This window comes from Phocoena phocoena, chromosome 1, assembly GCF_963924675.1.
Source record: "Phocoena phocoena chromosome 1, mPhoPho1.1, whole genome shotgun sequence".
NCBI classification, from domain to species: Eukaryota; Metazoa; Chordata; class Mammalia; order Artiodactyla; family Phocoenidae; genus Phocoena; species Phocoena phocoena.
This window is the reverse complement of record NC_089219.1, coordinates 117,970,520-117,991,714: the sequence shown is the minus strand read 5'-3', so window position 1 is coordinate 117,991,714 and position 21,195 is coordinate 117,970,520. Positions and strand designations below refer to the sequence as shown.

The 21,195-nt window shown below is 48.1% G+C and overlaps 1 protein-coding gene across 1 annotated transcript in view; it reads left to right on the top strand.

Annotated features, from left to right (window-relative positions):
• The first annotated feature begins 2,742 nt into the window (after positions 1-2,742).
• OLFML2B (olfactomedin like 2B) overlaps positions 2,743-21,195 on the top strand; it is a 41,065-nt gene continuing 22,612 nt past the window's right edge. Inside the window, exons 1-4 of the mRNA XM_065883071.1 lie at positions 2,743-2,951; positions 5,431-5,694; positions 7,679-7,786; positions 20,562-20,738. Coding sequence (XP_065739143.1) covers positions 2,778-2,951; positions 5,431-5,694; positions 7,679-7,786; positions 20,562-20,738 — 723 coding nt within the window. The 5' untranslated portion in view covers positions 2,743-2,777. The remainder of the gene's footprint in view (positions 2,952-5,430; positions 5,695-7,678; positions 7,787-20,561; positions 20,739-21,195) is intronic.

The window sequence follows — 21,195 nt, the reverse complement described above, 5'->3', positions numbered from 1 at the left end:
GTGTACTGCAAAAAAAAAAAAAAAAAAAAAAAAGACAGTATGGTACTGGCACAAAAACAGAAATATAGATCAATGGAACAGGATAGAAAGCCCAGAGATAAACCCACGCACATATGGTCACCTTATTTTTTATAAAGGAGGCAAGAATATACAATGGAGAAAAGACAGACTCTTCAATAAGTGGTACTGGGAAAACTGGACAGTTACATGTGAAAGAATGAGATTAGAACACTCCCTAACACCATACACAACAATAAACTCAAAATGGATTAAAGACCTAACTGTAAGGCCAGACGCTATCAAACTCTTAGAGGAAAACATAGGCAGAACACTCTATGACATAAATCACAGCAAGATCCTTTTTGACCCACCTCCTAGAAAAATGGAATTAAAAATAAACAAGTGGGACCTAATGAAACTTCAAAGTTTTTGCACAGCAGAGGAAACCATAAACAAGACCAAAAGACAACCGTCAGAATGGGAGAAAATATTTGCAAATGAAGCAACTGAATAAGGATTAATCACCAAAATTTACAAGCAGCTTATGCAGCTCAATAACAAAAAAACAAACAACCCAATCCAAAAATGGGCAGAGGACCTAAGTAGACATTTCTCCAAAGAAGATATACAGGTTGCCAACAAACACATGAAAGGATGCTCAACATCACTAATCTTTAGAGAAATGCAAATCAAAACTACAATGAGGTATCACCTCACACCAGTCAGAATGGCCATCATCAAAAAATCTAGAAACAATAAATGCTGGAGAGGGTGTGAAGAAAAGGGAACCCTCTTGCACTGTTGGTGGGAATGTAAATTGATACAGCCACTATGGGGAACAATATGGAGGTTCCTTTTTTTTTTTTTTTTTTTTTGTGGTATGCGGGCCTCTCACTGTTGTGGCCTCTCCCGTTGCGGAGCACAGGCTCCGGACGCGCAGGCTCAGCCGCCATGGCTCACGGGACCAGCCGCTCCGCGGCACGTGGGATCTTCCCGGACCGGGGCACAAACCCGTGTCCCCTGCATTGGCAGGCGGACTCTCAACCACTGCGCCACCAGGGAAACCCTGGAGGCTCGTTTAAAAACTGAAACTAGAACTACCAAAAGACCCAGCAATCCCACTACTGGGCATATACCCTGAGAAAACCATAATTCAAATAGAGTCATGTACCACAATGTTCATTGGAGCTCTATTTACAATAGCCAGGACATGGAAGCAACCTAACTGTCCATTGACAGATGAATGGATAAAGAAGATGTGGCACGTACATACGATGGAATATTACTCAGCCATAAAAAGAAACGAAATTGAGCTATTCGTAGTGAGGTGGATGGACCTAGAGTCTGTCATACAGAGTGAAGTAAGTTGGAAAGAAAAAACAAATACTGTATGCTAACATATATATGGAATCTTTAGAAAAAAAAAAAGGTTCTGAAGAACCTAGGAGCAGGACAGGAATAAAGACGCAGACGTAGAGAATGCACTTGAGGACACAGGGAGGAGGAGGGGTAAGCTGGGACGAAGTGAGAGAGTGGCATGGACATATATACACTACCAAATGTAAAATAGATAGCTAGTGGGAAGCAGCTGCATAGCACAGGAAGATCAGCTTGGAGCTTTGTGACCACCTAGAGGGGTGGGATAGGGAGGGTGGGAGGGAGCCGCAAGAGGGAGGAGTAATGGGGATATATGTATATGTATAGCTGATTCACTTTGTTACAAAGCAGAAACTAACACACCATTGTAAAGCAATTATAATCCAATAAAGATGTTTTTTTAAAAAAAAGCTATCCTCTGGTTGGAGGTAGTGCCAGGTTCTAAAGCTGCCGCAGGCAAGCAAACTACCGATGGCGCTAAGTTCAAAGCTGCCAAGTATCTTTCCCAAAGTCAAGTCAGGGAAAAGAAACGTCCAACAGTAAATGTTCCATCTCTCCTCCAGATGCAATAAAAGGAGGATGCTGAGGATCCATCCATACTTGCTCGTGCTTGGAGAGAGTTCTCGCTGCCTACCTCCCATCCCAGAGGAAACTCGCTCCTCTCCGCGAGAATGGGCACAAGAGATCTCCAAATTTCAGGGATCCCGCTCGGGGTGATTTCTCTCCCTTTATCATTTGCGGTCAGATGAAGGAAAGGGGCGACGTCAGCCCCCCGCGGAGGGCGTGCGCAGCAGCTGAGGTCGGGGGGGGCGGGGTCGGCCAGGAACCCCTCCGCCGCAGCCCCGGACGCTACCCGGTCCTCCTCCTCCGCGCCGTAACTTGCTGCATCCCTGCTGCCCGGCACAATAGAGGCTCCGCCCTCCCTCCGCGCCAGCGCTCCGCGGCGCAGTCGCCCAACAGCCCTCGCAGCTGCCCGCCCCACACCCCCACCGGGTCCCCTTGCGCCCCCAGGCTCCCAGCCGCCCGCCCCCGCGCGCCCCGCCCCGCCCGCCTCTGCCAGGACCCCTTCCTTCCACCTGAGCCCTTTCCAGAGGACGGCGCGCTCGGCGAGCCTTACCACCTCCACCTTCCCCTTCACCTCCTCCTATCCTGCGCCCCACTCTCTACCGGGGCCGCACGGTCGGGGCTGATCGCGTTGGGAAGGAGATGACCAGGGTCTCTAGGGAGCATCTTCCCGCCCCGCTCAGCCGCACCCAGCTTTGGAAGGCGCTGTGAGCAGCCACTCTCGGGCTCCAGCCAGACACCCTCTCGCCTTAGTCCTTGCCGAGACACCCCCCCTCCACCCCACCGGACCCCAGCCATTCTCCGAAGGGGCCGAGCTCCCTCTTGTCGCGTCCCTCATGGCCAAGTCTTTGCGACTAGCTCTCTGCTTCGCTCTGGTTATGGCTCTGGGCTGGGGGTACAGCACTCCCCCGACTGGGACGACCGAGCCCCCAGATGTGCAGACGGTGGCGCCCACGGAGGACGAGACTTTGCAAAACGAAGCGGACAACCAGGAGAACGTTTTATCTCAGGTAGGCTGCGAGTCCCATGCTCCCCCCTCTTGCCCTGGGTAGTGGCAAGAGCCTTAAGATGGTCCTTGCTGAAGCGTTCGGAAGCAGCCTTTCTCCCTCCATTACCAAAGGGGAGGGCACTTTTCCTTTATCAGAAGATTTTCTTAAGCAAAGGGACATGGGCCCTCCTCTCAAAATCATAGGGTCTTTCAAAGTTACAGAATCAGGAGAAAGGAGAGGAGAAGGAAGGGAAGACACCACACAACTCCCTGAGAAGAAGAAGAAAAAAATCAAAACCTTTTGGTTGAAGGGGTGTAGAAAGTATGGCCATCTCTTGTCTGTGTGGCTGGTTGTCAGAATTGGAATGTGAAAACAGGCGGGCATGCTGGACAGGAGGCAGATGGCGTAACCCATGGGGAGATATTTCATTGCTCGGAGTGAGACACCCAGGGAGAAAACAGAACAACAACAAGTGTGAGGAATATGAGATGACCCCCAAACAGAGGGACTGATGATAAGTGCCCCCCATATTGAGAAGGTAAAATGGAAATGCAGATCCACTCAGGTCTGGCAGACGCTAGTGGGGAGGGGAGGGAGTGACAGCTGATAGGGACAGATCTGTAACATATCCTTTTATGAAGTACTTTCACTTGGTTTATTTGACTCAATCCCTGCACAATCCTTATTCCCATTCTATAGTTAAGGACCATAAGGCTTAGAAGAGTAAAGGCCCCTAGAGATGGGTAGAGCCAGGTCTTCTGACAATCTCACGGTTGTCCCAACCCAGTTCTCGTGACTGTAAAAGACAGTTCTCTCTAGAGTGTTTATTTCATGCTTTCCAGAGCCTGCATGATGATTGTGTGGTGGGTGTCGTCATAATCCTAAGGATGAGGGATGGCTGAGAAAGGGTTCCTATAGTGCTGCCGTACCTCCACTAAGCCTTGGGACTGGGGTCCTTGGCTCCTTTCTGTAGAAACACTTGGCATTTATCAAGCACTAGTCTCCTCACCCTTCCTTTAATAATTATGCTAATACATGCCCTGTACTCACCCATAACCTCACACTGACCCCCAAATCGAAAAGACATATAAATCCTTCACATTGGGGCTCTGGAGGACCATCAACAAAAGCCTTCCTGAAACCGGAGCCTCCTGATAGGAAGGAATCCACCCAAGCTCTCAGAGCAGGGATATGTAGGAATCTAGGCAGAGTCTCAGAGAGCAGACAGCTACGATTTACTATCAGCACATAGAGACCGGCCAATTAAGTCACCCTGAACTACACAGCTCCTTCTTCCACTGATCCATTCTGCATTTGACAACAGTCCTAAAACAAATATTAGTATTAGCAGAAACCCAACCCTTGTAAAAAAAAACATAACGAGACTTCTTCCCCCCCTCCGACAGCATCCCAGGAACATATCCACTCCAACAAGCTCAAAGCTTGCCTGACAGGGTCATTAGTCAAATGAAGGGAACCCTTCTCTGTGCCCACAAAGGGAGCCCTAACTTCAGGGATGTAGGATGTCTTGGAGAGGAGCTGGGGAGGAGGCTTTTCCCCGGCAAGTGCCTAGGATCGTGGTTCCCGAAAGCCTGCTGTTATGTGTTTTCCTGCCTGGGGAGGCCGGCGGGGGCAAGCACTCAGAAGGAGATGTTTAGCACTGTAGAAGCTGCCAAGTGCTGCCAGTTCGCTCTCCTGGCTTTGTCTTGGGGTTTTGGTGCAGAAGCTATTCTAGGATCCATATGAACCCTTGGGCTGAGTAAACCTTACTGACGTTTGGATCTGTCTCTCTCCTCCCAGTTTCTTTTCTCTAAATCTAACCCATCCTTTGAGACCAGATCAGATGCCATTTCCTCCAAGAAGTCTTCCCTGGTGCCCGGCTAGAGACACTCTCTGTGGCCCTCTGTTTGAGCTCCCGTTGCACTCCCACTTCAGGGGGCCTTAACACTCCCTAATTGGTGTGACTGTTATTTATATATCTCCTGTGCTGTAAGCTCCTTGAGAGCAGTCTCTGTGTCCGGCCCGTTGCTTTACCTCTCACAGCACCTAGCTCAGTTCCAAGGTGGCACTCAATAAATGGTGAATGAATGAAGGAGGACAGAAGCCAGTAGTCTTGAAATTGGAATGTCAGTTTTCCGATCCCTCCATCAATCCCTTCTCCTTTCCTTTTTAAATCTAAATCTGGATTCTAGCTAAGGCAAGGACTACGGAAGGATGATAGGGCTCATTTGTTTTCTTCCTTTAAATGATGAAAGGCTAAGGCCCCCTGAGAAATGCACAGCTTTCCAAGATAAACAAAGAGAGCTGAACTCTGAGTGCCTCCCAGGAAATGCTAGAGTCAGCAAATTGTGTTGCGATGACCTTTTCAACTCCACATCAGAGCTGTCTGAGGTCTCTGGCTAGCAGGACATCTGACAAAGTGAACGGAGAGCCTTCTTCAGGACCCTAAGTGATGCCTGTGTTTGCACACCCTCAACCTGTTCTCTCTCTCTTTGTCTAGTTGCTCGGAGACTATGACAAAGTTAAGGCCGTGTCTGAGGGCTCGGACTGTCAGTGCAAGTGTGTAGTGCGACCCCTGGGCCGAGACGCCTGCCAAAGGGTCAACAAGGGGACCTCCAGGAAGGAAGACTTCTACACTGTGGAAACCATCACCTCAGGCTCATCCTGCAAGTGTGCCTGTGTTGCACCGCCATCCGCCCTCAATCCCTGTGAGGGAGACTTCAGGCTCCAGAAGCTTCGGGAGGCAGACAGCCGGGACTTGAAGGTAGGACCTGGTGTGGGTTGATGCCTGGGTGAGAGGGTGCCTTAGGGACCCATGAGTCTGGCAAGGCTGTTGCTGGGGATTGTAGGCCTTTGAGTAAGTGGGCCCTGTTTTAGCCTTTAAAGGAGGTCAGACCCTGGCCTGAGAGTGTTGCGTGTGGACCCAAAGCTGGTGATCTGACAAGCTAGTCATTTGCAACTCTAACGTCTGAGGGAGATGCCTAGAGCAAAGTGTGCCCGCCTCTCTTACGGAGCCAAGGAGGCTGGGCCTGGGAGCAGCTGCCAGACCCAGCCGGCCAAAAGAACTCAGCATTCTTCTCCAGGAGAGTTACTGCCACGATTTGCTGTCAGCACAGGAGGCACCCCAGAGACACACCAGACACACAGAGAGAAGTGAGCCTTTAGTCCTCATTGCAAGGGCTGGGTGACCCAGAGAAGAAGAGGCCTGGGGCCTGCTCTAGGTCCAGTCATCAAACTTCAGTCCTGTAATTCTGGTCCACAGGATGGGGAAGCTCAGGCCCTACCTGGGGCAGCCCAGTGGGTCATCTGAGGGCTTCATCTGATCCTGTCCTCCCCTCTTCATCTGCAGCGTGGGGTTGTGGGACGAGCTTGGCTTGGAGTCAGACTTGGGTTCAAATCAGTGCTCTGCTACTGCTTGCTGTGTGATGCTACTCAAGTTACTCACCTGATCTGACCTCAGTCTCCTTGAGTTAAAAAGTAGGAAGAATAACATCTACCTTTGGGGGTTGTTTAGAGAATCGATGAGATGACAGCTATTGAGTACTTGGCACAATACCTGACATATAGTTGAGGCTCAGTAGACACTTGTTCCATTAATGAATGACCATGTAAAGCGCTACTGCTGTGCCGGCAGCTGGTACGCACTCGGTAACTGGTCATCATTGATATTCCTTTAAGCAGAGTAGGGTCTACCAATAAAATGAGTGTCCCAGGATTCAGCCACATCACTCAGAACTACAGCTCTGCCGTGAAACAATCTCTGAACCAAAGGCACAGTTACCCAGTTATAGGACTGGATTCTTGGGGGATTCTGAAACAACAGTATGCAAAATTTTAGGAATCAGAAAATCATCACAGTACATATTAATCAGCTACCCTCCCTTGGCCTTTACCCAGGACTCAGCTATCTTCCTCTGAGGGGGAGGAAGGAGATCTTCTAAACGTGAGCATTTCATACGTTGAATTCTTCATCTAATAGAAAAGCTGTTATTGGAGGAGCAGAGATTGCACAATAGCGTCCAACAAACTCTTCAGGGATGGTCCTTGGCAGGGAGGCTCAGTTTAAGCATCTCTCATCTGCTTCCTTAACCTGCACTTTGCATGCCCTGGATGTCACCAGCGCCTCAGCCACCTTCCTCCCAGTGGCTCTGTACTGGCAGGAAGGACAGTGTTGAAAAAACTGAGAGAGCTGGGTACCCTGTGACAACTTGCCGCCTCAAAGATGGGCCACTGGGTCTCTTTTACCCCAGGGGCAGTTCTGCTTTTAGTGCTAAGGAAAAGCTTGTTGGTGTCTTCCAGGGACTTCAGCAGACAATGCATGTGAGTGTTTCAGATCACTTGTTGTGGGCCAAGTACTGTACTAGGTATCATGGGTAATCAAAGATGAAGATGACATAGCACGACTTCCAAGGAGCTCACAGTCTAGTATGAAAGACAGACATGCATGCAACTGATGGACTTAGTAAAAGAAGTATAAACAGTTTGGCGAAGCTGTCCAGACCTCAGTTGACTTGTTCTTGTAGGATTCTCCCATTTTCTTACCCGCGTATTCCAATAGACAGAATACACCTACACCATTGTGTCTGCTTATGTGCCCACCCACACAAGTGCTGGTTTCTGAGGGCCACCTCTCAACTTCTGGCTAGTGGCTTCCCTGTCCAGTCTCCAACATGGAGATCTTAAAGGAAACGTCTCCCTCTGGACCTGTCTGCCCCAGCCTTGGACTAACGCCTGCCTTTGTTTCGTAGCTCTCCACCATCATAGACATGCTGGAAGGAGCTTTCTATGGCCTGGATCTCCTGAAACTGCATTCGGTTACCACCAAACTGGTGGGGAGAGTGGACAAACTAGAGGAGGTAAGGAAGAGTCTGGGTTTCCATATCTTTCTCTTGATCAGGCCCCAAAGTGCATCAAACTTACCATACACTTTTCTTCAGAAAGCATGTACCCTGACTGTGTTTAACCCATTATTCTTTGGAAAGAAAAAAATATACACAAAACATAAAACACTCATGCAAAATCATGCCAAATTTTTGGTGACAAAGAGAAATAGTGAAATATAAATGTAAATACCTTCATTTTTCATATATAAGAACCACATAACCAATGTATATCTATTTTCCCCTTGACGTCCAGGGAACTCAGAGTTAAATAAAATGTAAAAGTGCAATAAGCATCTTACTTCCAGTTTTAAGATGGAGTCATGTCTCTTCTGGGTATATGTTTGTTAATTTCTCTTTTAAAAAATTGTTTTGGTGCATGCCTCTGTGTGTGTGTGTTGGGGGGGTAATCCATCTCAAATCCATTTTAGAGAAAGAAGATATAAAAATGATTACTAATAAATAATATTCCTTATTGCAAAACATTCAGGCTGATCACCCACAGGAAGAATAGACTAGTAATTTAATGTTCATAGACAGAGATACCTCATTTGTATGACTGAGTTCTAGAGAGATGCATAGCTGGAGCTATGGTTTTCAGCTGGTGTGTGATATGATGATGGGAGATAAAAGTCATTATAAACAATCATGTTGACATTGTTTTGTTGCTGTAATGCTTTAACATATAAATAAGAAGTCATTTAGTTATCAGAAAAAGAATGATCATCGTTCAGCCTGATTGGTAAGAAGCTTATGGATGTTTCTTCGACTGGCATCCAGTTCTGGAATGGATACTTGAAACAGTGACTCAAAGAGCTGCTGCTTCAAGTAGAAAACTATTTAATTTTTAGAATTTTTTTAAACATTTTTTATTGGAGTATAGTTGCTTTACAATGTTGTGTTAGTTCCTACTGTACAGCAAAGTGAATCAGCTATACGTATACATCCATCCCCTCTTTTTTGGATTTCCTTCCCATTTAGGTCACCACAGAGCATTGAGTAGAGTTCCCTGTGCCATACAGTAGGTTCTCATTAGTTACCTACATTATACATAGTATCAATAGTGTATATATGTCAATCCCCGTCTCCCAATTCATCCCACCCACTCCCCTTCCCCCTTGGTGTCCATACGTTTATTCTCTATGTTAGAATGTTAATATAAGAGGTAAATTTAGGGCTTCCCTGGTGGCGCAGTGGTTGAGAGTCTCCCTGCCGATGCAGGGGACACGGGTTTGTGCCCCGGTCTGGGAGGATCCCACATGGCGCGGAACGGCTGGGCCCATGAGCCATGGCCACTGAGCCTACACATCTGGAGCCTGTGCTCTGCAAGGGGAGAGGCCACAGCAGTGAGAGGCCTGCGTACCGCCAAAAAAAAAAAAAAAAGAGGTAAATTTAATAAGCATATTAATATATTCCTCCTGAAAAAGTGGGCTTTTGTGGGTCTCTCATGGAGGAGCTGAGGTTCCCTGATGGGTGATTAGTAGGTAGGATGAGAAAAAAGTAAGGATCTTTAGTGTGGCAGAAAGGGAACTCACTGTACTAGGAGTCAAGACAGAGTGAATTACTCTTTGTTTGCCACTACCAAGCAGCCATACCTCACTTTCTCCATCTGTGAAGTGGGAAAGGTCCCCTACCTACTTTGTATGATTGCTGAGGAGATAAAAGTTGAGCTGCTCATTTTGGAAACACTTTGAAATGCTAAATAAAACAAAGCACTCAGGTTATGATCAAGGAGTGAGTGCGGGCACCTGTCCCTCTGTTGCTATGCCAAGAGAACTGGGACAAGGCTGATGAAACGCTGTAGTTTCAAGGATTGATTTCAGCACACTCCCTACACTCCTAAAGATGTTCCCAGAAAGTGAACACCAGATCCTTCTCCCCCGGTGCTGGGATGAAGTGTTTTCTGAACATGGCCATTTGCTCTGGGAGGGTTGGTAGGTCCACAGTCATGTCAGTTACGAGGTCTAATGAGTGGGGTCAGGACATTGGAGCCCAAGCTTGTAGGCAGATCAAGGTGGCCAACGGGATCATGGCAGTCCACTCTTATCACCCCAGTCTTCCTGGAGGGGCTCCCTAAGAGAATCAGGCCACTTGGCATCTCGAGTCTCTCCTTTCCTGATGTTGACAGCTGGAATGATGGGATTCGGAATGGTCAACACCATCCTACTACCAATGGACTTCACGTGGGCTTGGGATTCTTTCTGCTATTTAAAACCGCCTTCTGATTCTTTCAGATGGGTTCAAAAGGAATTAAACCAAGATCCCATTGGACCTTCAAAGGTGCAAAGTGTCTGTCTTTCTCTTGGCCCCTAGAACCATCCAAATGTGCCATGCCCCTTTAAAAAAAAAAAAAAAAAGATTGATTTTCTACAGGAAAAGGGGTGACAGCCACCTCTTCTGCCTTTACCTGACCTTGGCAGCCACATGTTTTTTCATTCTGTCTGTAGAACACAGCCTGGGAAAGATAGCTCTGGGGGTAGAACACAGTGTTCACGAGGCCAAGGTCAGGCACTCAGCCTCTGAGAAGGCCAGTGGGCTGAGCTTTGTTCAAGGCCTATAATGTTTCCAGCCTTGTCTAGCAGCTGAGCCCTCCCTGCTGGCAAAGGGAAGGAGTGTGGATGAATTTGGTGCAGTGCCACTACCCAGCAGGATGTATCTTCTGTGCAGTCATACAGTCACTGGGTTTTTGCCCAAACCAACCTTAGTTATATCGACGAGAGCTACCTCTTTTTCAAAACTGTGGAATGATTAGTAGCAAAAACTGGACCTTTATAATAATCGTCATCATCATCCCTTATATTTGTATAGCATTTGTGGTTTTAAAGCATCCCATATACATTTCGCTTATTAGTTCCTGTGAGCTGGACAGGATATGAGACCAAAGGAAATGAGATGACTTTCCTTCCGTCACAGTGCTAGTGAAGTATAGGCTGGAGCTCAGGCCTTCTGGTTCCTGGTTCCTCAGAGCCCTTTCTAATCAACCTCATAAGTTTCTTCAAATCATTGCTGGCTGCCCTGGGAGCATCAGTTTTTCCTAACCAGAACTTACAGCAATAGGTCTTCCAAGGGAATTTCTAGGCAGAACCATGGCCATACCCCATAAATCCTGTTAAATAGGATTAAAGTTAATTTAGAGAAGGTCCCATCCAGTGAAAGTTCCCCCACACAGGCACCCCATGATGACAGGGTGCTTTGGTGTGACAACAGATACAGATGGGTCTGGGCCCTGGGCCCACAGACCAGAGCAATGTCTCTCAGCTTCAAGTCCAGCCACTCGTCTCCTGGCTCTTGCTGGCTGACTCTGTCTGCAGTCTGCATGCAGTGAAAAGGCAGAATGTTGGGTAAATGGAAAAATCACTCCTTCTCCAGCCTGGCTCTGCAGGAGGAATGGGAGTGAAACTCTGCTGCTGGTCTTTGAATATTCTTGAATCCCAAAGAGAGCTCTTTGGAGGTCAGACCAGACAAAAGGGTCAAATTGGAGGGACATTTTGCCCAGAGTAAGATCAGTACTTGGCAGAAGAAGTAGGCACGCACATGTGTATACATTCACCTCAGCTATGTAGGAGGATGTAAGAATGGAAACTCCATTTGTAGATGAAAGAGGAAGAAAGGAGAGAGAAATGGAATCTGAACTGTTGAGAATCTCACCCCTTGGTAAAATCAGCTCTGGAAGCTCTTGTTGGTGGAGTGATTTTGGTTGAGCTTCTGTTTTAAATTGTGAAAAATAACACATGTATAGAAAAGTGCATAAACGATGAATGTACAGCTTAGCAAGTTATCATAAAGCAAATACCCATGTAACCAGCACCCAGCTCAAGGAACACCCCAAAAGCCCCCCACATGTCTTCTCCCACTCACATCCCCCCCTGAAGGGAACCTCTATCCTGGCTTTATGTTAATCATCTTCTTGCTTTTCTTTGCAATTTCATCACCTAAGGATGCATCCCTAAATACAACAGTTTTGTCTGTTTTTGAACTTTAAACATGTAGAATCCTACAGAAGTGTGTGTCTATGTGTGTGCACGTTGGGCTTCTTCCACTCAACTTAATGTTTTCAATACTCACCTATGTCATTTTTTGGCTTGTAGTTCATTCATTTTTATTCCTGTATAGTGTTCTAGTGTGAGATTATACCACAATTTATTGATCTGTTCCACTGATGGCGGATATGGGGGTTATTTTTAGTTTTGTAATTCATAGTAACCCCAGGGGCATCCCTCTATATGCACATCCCATACGTGCATACATTTCTCTGTGATATGTAAGTAGGAACGGAACTACTGGGCTATTAGTTATGCTTATCGGCAACTGTAGGGGATACAGCCGACCTTGCACATCCACATGTTTTCTCATCTGTGGATTCAACCAATTTGAGTTCACATGGAATTCAACGTTTATAATTACTTGGATGTGACTGTGTACACATGTGCCTTTGTATATGTGTGGGTGTATGTCCCAGGCTCTTGAAATAGATGCATGCCTACAATTTGGTTCAACCACAGAAATTTTGGGGGGATCGAAAATATTCCCCCCCAAGTTCCAGAAAGCACCAAAAAGCACAACTTGAATTTGCTATATGCCAGCAACTATTTACATAACATTTACATTGTATTAGGTATCATAGGTAATCTAGAGATGATTTAAGGTATACAGGAGGATGTCTTCAGGTTTTATGCAAATCCTACACCATTCTATATAGAGGACTTGAGTGGATTCTGGTATCCGTGGGGAGTCCTGGAACTCATTGCCTGCAGAGACCAAGGGGCGACCGTATTGCCAGGCTGTTCTCCCACGTGGTAGTACGAGTTCATGTTGCCTCCAGCAGGGTGTGAACGCTCCGCACACATTCTTACCGAAACTTGGTATTGGCAGACTTTCTAATTTTTATCAATTTGGAGCATGTATCTTAGTGGGACCCTTTCACTGTGTGTCACAAACTTAACCCCCAAAACCTCTTTCCTGTTCCCCTAGTGGAGTCCTGAAACCGCATGGGCATTCCTGTAGAACTTGTCCAAGTAGAAGTAACATCCAAGGTAGTCAGTGATCCAAGAACCTTCTATGTGGTAGATCCAGGCTGACACTCTTCTGAAAGTGGCTGGGAAAGGAAAAGGGATGCAGGAAGGACCGGTATGTATTGGAGCTGGGGTGGCTGTAGGCACAGAATATAGGTGCCAGGAGAGATAGGAACTAGAAGTCTAGAAGGAAATTCTGTAGCTTCCAAAGGCAAAGGCAGACCCTATTCGTTACATGTAGACCTGTCGTTGGCACAGATTCAGCTCAGAAGACTTTTGCTCTGAGCGCTGAATGCACCCAGAGACACAAAGACTTGTAGGCTGCCCAGGCCAAAAAATGGATTCTGATGACAGCAGGACAAGAGGCAGAGGTACAGGCCTAGTACCGCGTACTGCCTCCAGGAGTAGATTTATTATCCAAGTAAAGAAAAAGACAAACAGGGGGACAGGTCGTTAAAATAATTTATTCTAGCATCAAGGCTTTAGTTGAATTAAGTCATGCCCATAAAAATTGCAAATCTTTGTGAAGAAATGCCCTACCTCCACTTAGCTGCAGTACAACTGGCAACATTTATAGTTACTTGGATGTGACTGTACACACATGTGCCTTTGTATACATGTGGGTGCATATCCCAGGCTCTTAAAATAGATGCATGCCTACAAGCTTCCCAAAGTGTGTTTTCTGTTGCCCAAGTGTGTGTGTGACTCTTTTTCTCTCACACCTACCCGCTGGAGTTTGCAAACCCCATCCATGAGTACAGATGGCATTGTGGAACCTTGTGTGTCATTGAAGCTTTTTCTTCTGATAATGTTGTGTCCAAGTGGGATTTAAAGTCTACAATGGATTTACCAGACCCAGAACTGGCCCTCTCCCCAGAATGTGCTGGCACAAGCACTACTGAGGGCTTCTCCCCCAGACGTAAGAATTTGGTGGCCTTTGTGTTTCTGGTCTGGAAGGCAAGATCAAAGGATCATTCCTGACTCTGGGGGATATATCTTTTTACCAGCTAATAGGAGAATGTAATTTTTGTCTGTGCAGGCCTGGCCATGGGTTAGGGGACCCGTCTCTTTCCAAGCCTCTCCTCTCTGCCCTCCCTCCACTCACATCAAGACACCCCAAGTGCTTACTCTCTCTCCTGATCAAATCTGCACTCACAGAAGGGTTTGCTGTAAACCGTTTCACTCTCCTCCTTACTCAAGTGCAGCCTTGGAGAGGAGTGTCACTCCCCCTGTCTGACCATAATGTCCTCATCTGTGAAAAGGGAAAGGGTTGGAGATAATATTTCTAAGATACATTTCAGCTCTAACGTTATTTAATTCAGTTTACATCTTAGTATGGGTTCAGGTCAATATATAACCTCTCCTGGGTTTTACATATACTTCAAATCTACTCTGTCACTGTGGCATGAAAGGTTTTCTTCTTGGCTAAAGGGATTTAAGGTGTGAGCCTCAGCCCTCCATCGCTGGCCTGGGAATAGCTTGCAGCTGCCAGGATGTGAGGGAGCGTGTCGCTGTACTGATGGGGTTCATCATCAGAGGCCTGGGGGCTTCTTGCTCTTTACTTGTTTGACTATCTTCCAGGCTCTGGACTTCTTGAGGACAACCTGGGTCTGAGTTATCTTTGTTTGCCAAAGTTTAGCCCAACGTGGATGTGGACTAGATGCTCAACAGCTGTTAGGTTGGGGGAGCGATTGAACGCGTCAGCTGGCCACCCCCCCCCTGCAGCCAGGCCGGCCTGCCCTGTGGTCAGGGGTTGTGCTGTGTCCTGCCTGTCCTGTCAGCTGCAGCAGCAGCTGTTTCTAGCTGCTCTCCCCATCCAGCTGTCTTAGAGGGCCTGGAGACAGCTGTCGCCTAGGGTGTCTGTCCCAGGCCGCCTGGTCCTAGTTGTGTCATGGAGGGTTCTGAGGGGGGAAGGGCAGGGCGAACTATGGGAACTCCGAGCCCTCCCACCAGGTCCGATTACTCCCACACTATCTCACTTCACTCCCACAAGGAACCGTGCTCCCTCTGTCCTCAGGCTCGCCATCTGCTTCTGAGCCTCGTGCACATCCAGCCGTCCACTAGTGGGGGCACATGCCGGCTGCATGACTTGGGGCCGTGGTTTGGCTCAGCTGCAGTCTTGCTTAGTCTCCTTCTACAGGAGTCTCTTTACAACACACCAGCTCTGGGTCCTCGCCTTCTTCCCTGTCCCAGCCACGCCAAACCTTAGCTCCCCTCCCCTTTTCCACCTGCGTATCTGCTACTGAGATCCCGTGAGTCCGTCCCGCTCCACCTTCGGCAACGCGTGTCAAGCCCTGTTTTGTGTGCTGTGCCACATACAGCTCTTCATTCGTTCTCCAAACCAAGCCTGGCGAGGTAGGTATCATTATTCCTTCCTCCTCTAACTGATGGGGCCTGGAGAGGTCCCATCGCTTGCCTTATGTAGTTACGTAAAACCAGGTAGTGACCGTGGTGTGGGTTTCATACCTGGTCTCCAGAGCCAGCACTTTGCCCACCACACCTCGTCCCTGGTTCTGGTTGGGAAAACAAGACCACAGAGAGCTGATAGAGCTTTGCGCCCTGGTTGTCTTTCCCTCGGGTCCCAACAGTTTTGGCTTAAGCTGCGCCGTGGTCTCACCCAGGCATGCACACACTTGTCCAATAGCTGGACAAGGTCAGGACACAGTCTGTGCCCGTGGAACAGCCTTTCTGCACATGCCCGTTGCACCAGTCTGCACATCTGCTTGTGTTGTCCCTCCATATGGCTCGTTAAAGCTGTCCTCTGACCAACTGTGCTGCCCAGTGCTGACTGCCAGCTGTACCCTCAGTTCCACCTACATCCAGTTCCCCTTTTCCCAGGGACTTGCCGAGTTTGCACACTGCCTCCCCTCTGGCACCTGTGCCTCTGACTGTGGTCAGCACAGGACACCTGTGCCCAACTGGCAATGCGGGTACCCTCCGATGCCCGACTGCATGCCCCCAGCACGTGGCACTTGTTCTGTGAATACCTCTCAGTTCCTTAGCTCTGTCCACCCCAAGGACCATGACACAGTTCCCAGATCTTTAATGGCCCTGACTGGCCGTATCCTGCCAACTGTGCCAGCCCTCTATCTACCTGTGCTTCTTCCCTCCTGCTTTCCCTCCTCATAGCACCAGGATCCTTGGCAGGGACCACGTGGTGTGCTCACCCCTGGCAGACAGGCACCCCTCCCACTTCCTCCACCACGTTGCCAGTGCCATGCACAAGCCAAGTTGCACACACTGTAAATGTCACAGTTGCAGCTGTCCCAGAGGGGAAGAGCCAGAGGCATGAGGTCATGGAGTTCACCCTTCTCCCAGGGCAGGATCGAGAGTGTCTTGTGTGGGCACCATCCCCGGTGCCTCCTGAGATGTACCCCACAAAAGGCCCTTGGTGTGAGGAATGCAGAGCCCCAGGGAGGAGTGAGGAGCCCTGCAAGGCCAGCACGCCTGGGGAAGAGGTGGTTGCTGCTCTGCCGCCCTCGGAGACATCGGCTGGCTTGGCCCAGCAGGCCGATGGGGTGATGCCACCACCAGCCTGGTGTTTATTCAGGTGGCTGGCGGGCTTTGCTGTTCCCATGAGGGGAATAAAGAATATTGCTCCTCTGGGGTCTCAGGGCCAGGCCTGTCTCAAACCCTCCTCTGTGGAAACTCAGAATAATAGCTCCTCACTAAAACCAGAAAGGGTATTGGCATTTCTAAACCAATGAGAGGGGAGCCTTCCAGGGACCTAGAGAAACCAAACTCTGGAGGGCAGGGGCTAAACCTGTGGGGTTGCCCCTTTGCCTCACAGCGAGTGCAAGGACCAGTGCTGACTCTTTTGAGGTGTTCAGGAACTGGGTGGGATCTTGTTTTAGGCTACTTAGGCCAAACCATTGGGTCCACCCAGAGAGGGGTCCTAGGGCCATGGCTGGGCAGCAGTTGTGGACATGCCTCAGTCTCCACCTTAGACAAGTGTCGTCGATCTTGCCGATGAGCCAGAATCTGCATCTGTCCCATCACTCTGACTTGCTTTCCTTCATTGCACTTTTCACTAGTTGATGTTTTCTTGTTTATTTATTGTTTGCTTCCCCTCATGGAGGGTGGTCTTCATCAGAACAGGATCCTCGCTGGCCCGGCTTACCCTCAGTGCCCAGGGCTGGACTCACGAGTGCATTAATGAAGAAATACTATATCGAACCCCTGAACCTTCTGGGGCTTCATTACCTGTCACAGGATGTGAGAGTTTACAGGAGAAGATGCACAGGTGCACCTCTTAGCAGGTGCTTAAAGATGTACAGAAACGCTTGAGTCCCACTCAGGCACCAGGAACTTTTCCTGTCGTCCCCAGAAAGAACCTGGTTCCTGTAAAACAGTCTTTCTCACACATTTGGGCCCCCTTTCCATTAGCTTTATCCCAAGCTTCCTACATTTAAGACCGTGCTTCCCAAACTTTAATGTGTGTGCAGATTGCCTGGGCATCTTGTTAAAATGCAGGTTCTGTTTCAGCGGGTCTGGGTCAGGTCGGAGCTTCTGCATTTTAACAAGCTCCTGAGTGACGGAGTGATGCCTGCGCTGATGGTCTCTTTGAGTAGCAAGGATTTATGGGAATCCAACATTTTTATATTTCTCCGTATATGCCTGTCCTATTGTATATCCTGAAACCAAACTGACAGTGTTCACTGGCCCCTGTGATGTGCTCAGTGCTGCCTGAGAGCTGACTGAGTGCCAGGAACCTCTCCTGGTGTTCTTAGTGATCCAGCAAGTGAACTGAAGACGCAGGGGCCAAGAAGCTGGGTGCTGGATTCAGTTCTGCCACTTTTAAAAGTGATCATGGGAAAAATCACATCCTTACTCTGGGCCTCAGTTTCCTCATTTGTGAAATGAAGGGTTAGGCTTGAGTTCTGGGGTCCATTCCAGCTGTAACAGTCTATGAAAAATAGCAACCACTTAGTATGTCCCATGCACTTCCACATATAGTTTAACTCATGTAATCCCCGTAACTACCCACAGGGCAAGTGCTAGTATTAACCCCATTTTACACATGGGCAGAACGAAGCACAGGGAGCTTAAGTAATTTGCCCAAGATAACAGATCTAGCAGTAGCACCATTGAGATGTAAACCAGTTTCCTCCAGAATCCACGCTCTTAACCACTGTACTTGGCTGACCCTGATGACACTTATCAGGAATGACTGCACCCCCAGTAAAAGCCACTTATTCCGGGTATTCGTGAAGCAAGACCTCTTCTCAAGGGCTTTAGCTCTCATAGTTGATTCTGTACAGTTTAAGAGGTTGGCTTGACCTTAGCCCCACAGACACATTGAGCCTTTCCAGTGCTCAAAATCTGGCGTGCACTGAAGTGCTGTAAGAATAGCATGGCCAGTGGTCTAGAGCCTGGTTAGTTATAACAATCACGTCGTGGGCTCCTTTGCGCAGCCCACGTAGGGCCACTGGAGCCACAGTGTCTGGGTGTCACCATCTGCCTACACGCCCCCTAACTCTGAGCCACCGTGGCTTCCCTCTGGGAGATGAGTAGCATCTTACCAGGCTGCAGACCGTGCCCGGCAATGTCTGAGCTTTTGCACTTCTCATGTCTGTCTGTCAAAGAAAGATGAAAAGTAAATGCATCTTCTATTCTTCCGTGGTTACTTCCTCTATCACCCTCATAAACGGGGCTCAAAGGAGAACGTCACATTTAAAAATTCAGATGCTCATGGGAATCTTAGAATGGGGGCCAACGCTGGACAATGTTAGATCTCAGTGCAGTAAACATCTCTAAGCATAACTAGAGGAGAAAGGATACCTCTAAGTCTGTTGACAGCTGTCCAAGATTCAAATCCCAGTCAGCTTCATCTTCTCCAGGATGCTGCCTCTCGTGCCTCTAGTCCACTCCGTCCCTTTGAACCCATGTTGGGCACTTACAGTACCTGACATGGTTGGTCATCTTCTTTCTGCAGTGTGGACCCTGTCTCCCCATCACAGCTGTCCTCCCACCGCACCTGCCTCTGTCGCAGGACAAGAACCCCAGGGGAATTAGAGGCTTTCTTTCTGCCATACTGTACCCTAGACACACAGGAGGTACTCACCAGTGTTGGTTGACTGAAATGTAGCTTTAGTCCTTTCTGGTATGAACTACGTCTGGGACATGCCTAATTCGCCAAGCCATTTAGGGAAACTTTTTATGTGTGAATAGGAAAGTTTAAGGCCAGCCTATCAATTTCCTATATAGATGATGCTTTTAAAGTGCTGGGGAGCCATAAAAAGAGAGTGAAATATTGCCATTTGCAGCAACATGGATGGGCCTAGAGATTATCATACTAAGTGAAGTAAATCAGACAGGGAAAGACAAATACGATATCATATCACTTATATGTATTATATGTATAATATACATATATGTATTATATATACAATATATGTATACATATATGTATAATATACAAATATGATATCAATACACTTATTATATGTATAATCTAAAAAATAATACAAAGGAGTCTATATATAAAACAGAAACAGACTCACAGACGTATTAAACAAACTTATGTTTACCCAAGGGGCAAGGGAGGGGGGATAAATTAGGAATACAGGATTAACAGTTGCAAACTACTATACATGAGGTAGATAAGCAATAAGGATTTACTGTATAGCACAGGGAACTATATTCAATATCTTGGAATAACCTATAATGGAAAATAATCTGAAAAATGTATACGTGTGGGCTTCCCTGGTGGCGCAGTGGTTGAGAGTCCACCTGCCGATGCAGGGGACGTGGGTTCGTGCCCCGGTCCGGGAAGATTCCACATGCCGCAGAGCGGCTGGGCCCGTGAGCCATGGCCGCTGGGCCTGCGTGTCCAGATGCTGTGCTCCACAATGGGAGAGGCCACAACAGTGAGAGGCCTGCGTACTGCAAAAAAAAAAAAAAAAAAGTATACGTGTGTGTATATATATATATATATATGTATAACTGAATCACTTTGCTGTAGACCTGAAACTAACACAATATTGTAAATCAACTATATCTCAATTGAAAAAAAGACTTTTAAAAAGTGCTGGGGAGGGCTTCCCTGGTGGCGCAGTGGTTGAGAGTCCGCCTGCCGATGCAGGGGACACGGGTTCGTGCCCCGGTCCGGGAAGATCCCACATGCCGCGGAGCGGCTAGGCCCGTGAGCCATGGCCGCTGAGCCTGCGCGTCTGGAGCCTGTGCTCTGCAATGGGACAGGCCATAGCAGTGAGAGGCTCGCATACCGAAAAAAAAAAAGTGATGGGGAATAGTTTGTGCTCATTAGAAGAGCATACTATGTAGATTTCTTTGGCCACCTCTTTTAAAATTGCCCAGAAAATCTTTCATTAACTGAGCCACTGGTTCACGTGTGTAGAGTTACAAGCGAATGGAATTTTTCTGTAATGTTACTCGTCACTGGATAAGAGCGTACTGTGAACCAAGGGTGGATAAATAACAGGTGTCCCAGTAGCCCAGGGACATGGCAGTGTTATCATTAGGAAAGCCGTGGTGGTATTGGGAAGCATTTCCAGCAGAGGACGTACCGGAGCCAAGCTGCCCTGGAAATGCCGCCTGGGACCGAGCTCGGTCCTCAGCACAGGGCCGGACACACTCGAGGGCCCCAGTTGTTTCTGGCTGATTTCTCAGCCTGTCTGTTGAGTCTCTGTGCTCTAAGCAGAAGCTGGCTGCCAGCTCCCTCCTGTTTGTCTTCAAAGCACTTTAAAGGACTCTCTTTTTAAAATTGTCTCTCTTCTTAGGAAGTTTCTAAAAACCTCACCAAGGAAAATGAACGAATCGAAGAGGACGTGAAAGAAATTCGAACTGAGATGAACAAGCGAGGCAAAGAGAACAGCTCCAGTAACATCCTAGACAGCATGCCGGACATCCACTCGGCCCTGCAGAGGGACACGGCTGCAGCCTACACCCACCCCGAGGTACAACTCAGCCTCCAGGGGCTCTGACCACAGACCCCCAGAAAGCATACTCCCAGCACCCCCCATGTGCATAGCGCTTGCAGGCTTCAGTCCTTCCACGGGCACGCTCTCGTTTCATCTACACAACAGTTCTGTAGGTCTGATGCGGCAGGGGTTGACCCCATTGTACTTAATTAACGTTGAAGCCCAGAGAGGTTCAGTGAATACTGAAGCCAGGACTCAAATCTGGGTCTTTCGAGTTTCAGGCCCCATTTCTATTATACTCCATCCTGCCTCTTGGAGTACTATGTCTTTCATCATCATACCATGTGGTCTTCACCACAGCTCTGGAAGGCAGGCTGGGGCAGAGATCCATATCCTCACTTTGCAGATGAGAAAACAGATCCAGGAATGCTCACAGTCTCCCTTGCTCAGCTGGGAAGTGGTGACAGGGGTCTCACACCTCTATCTCTTCCCC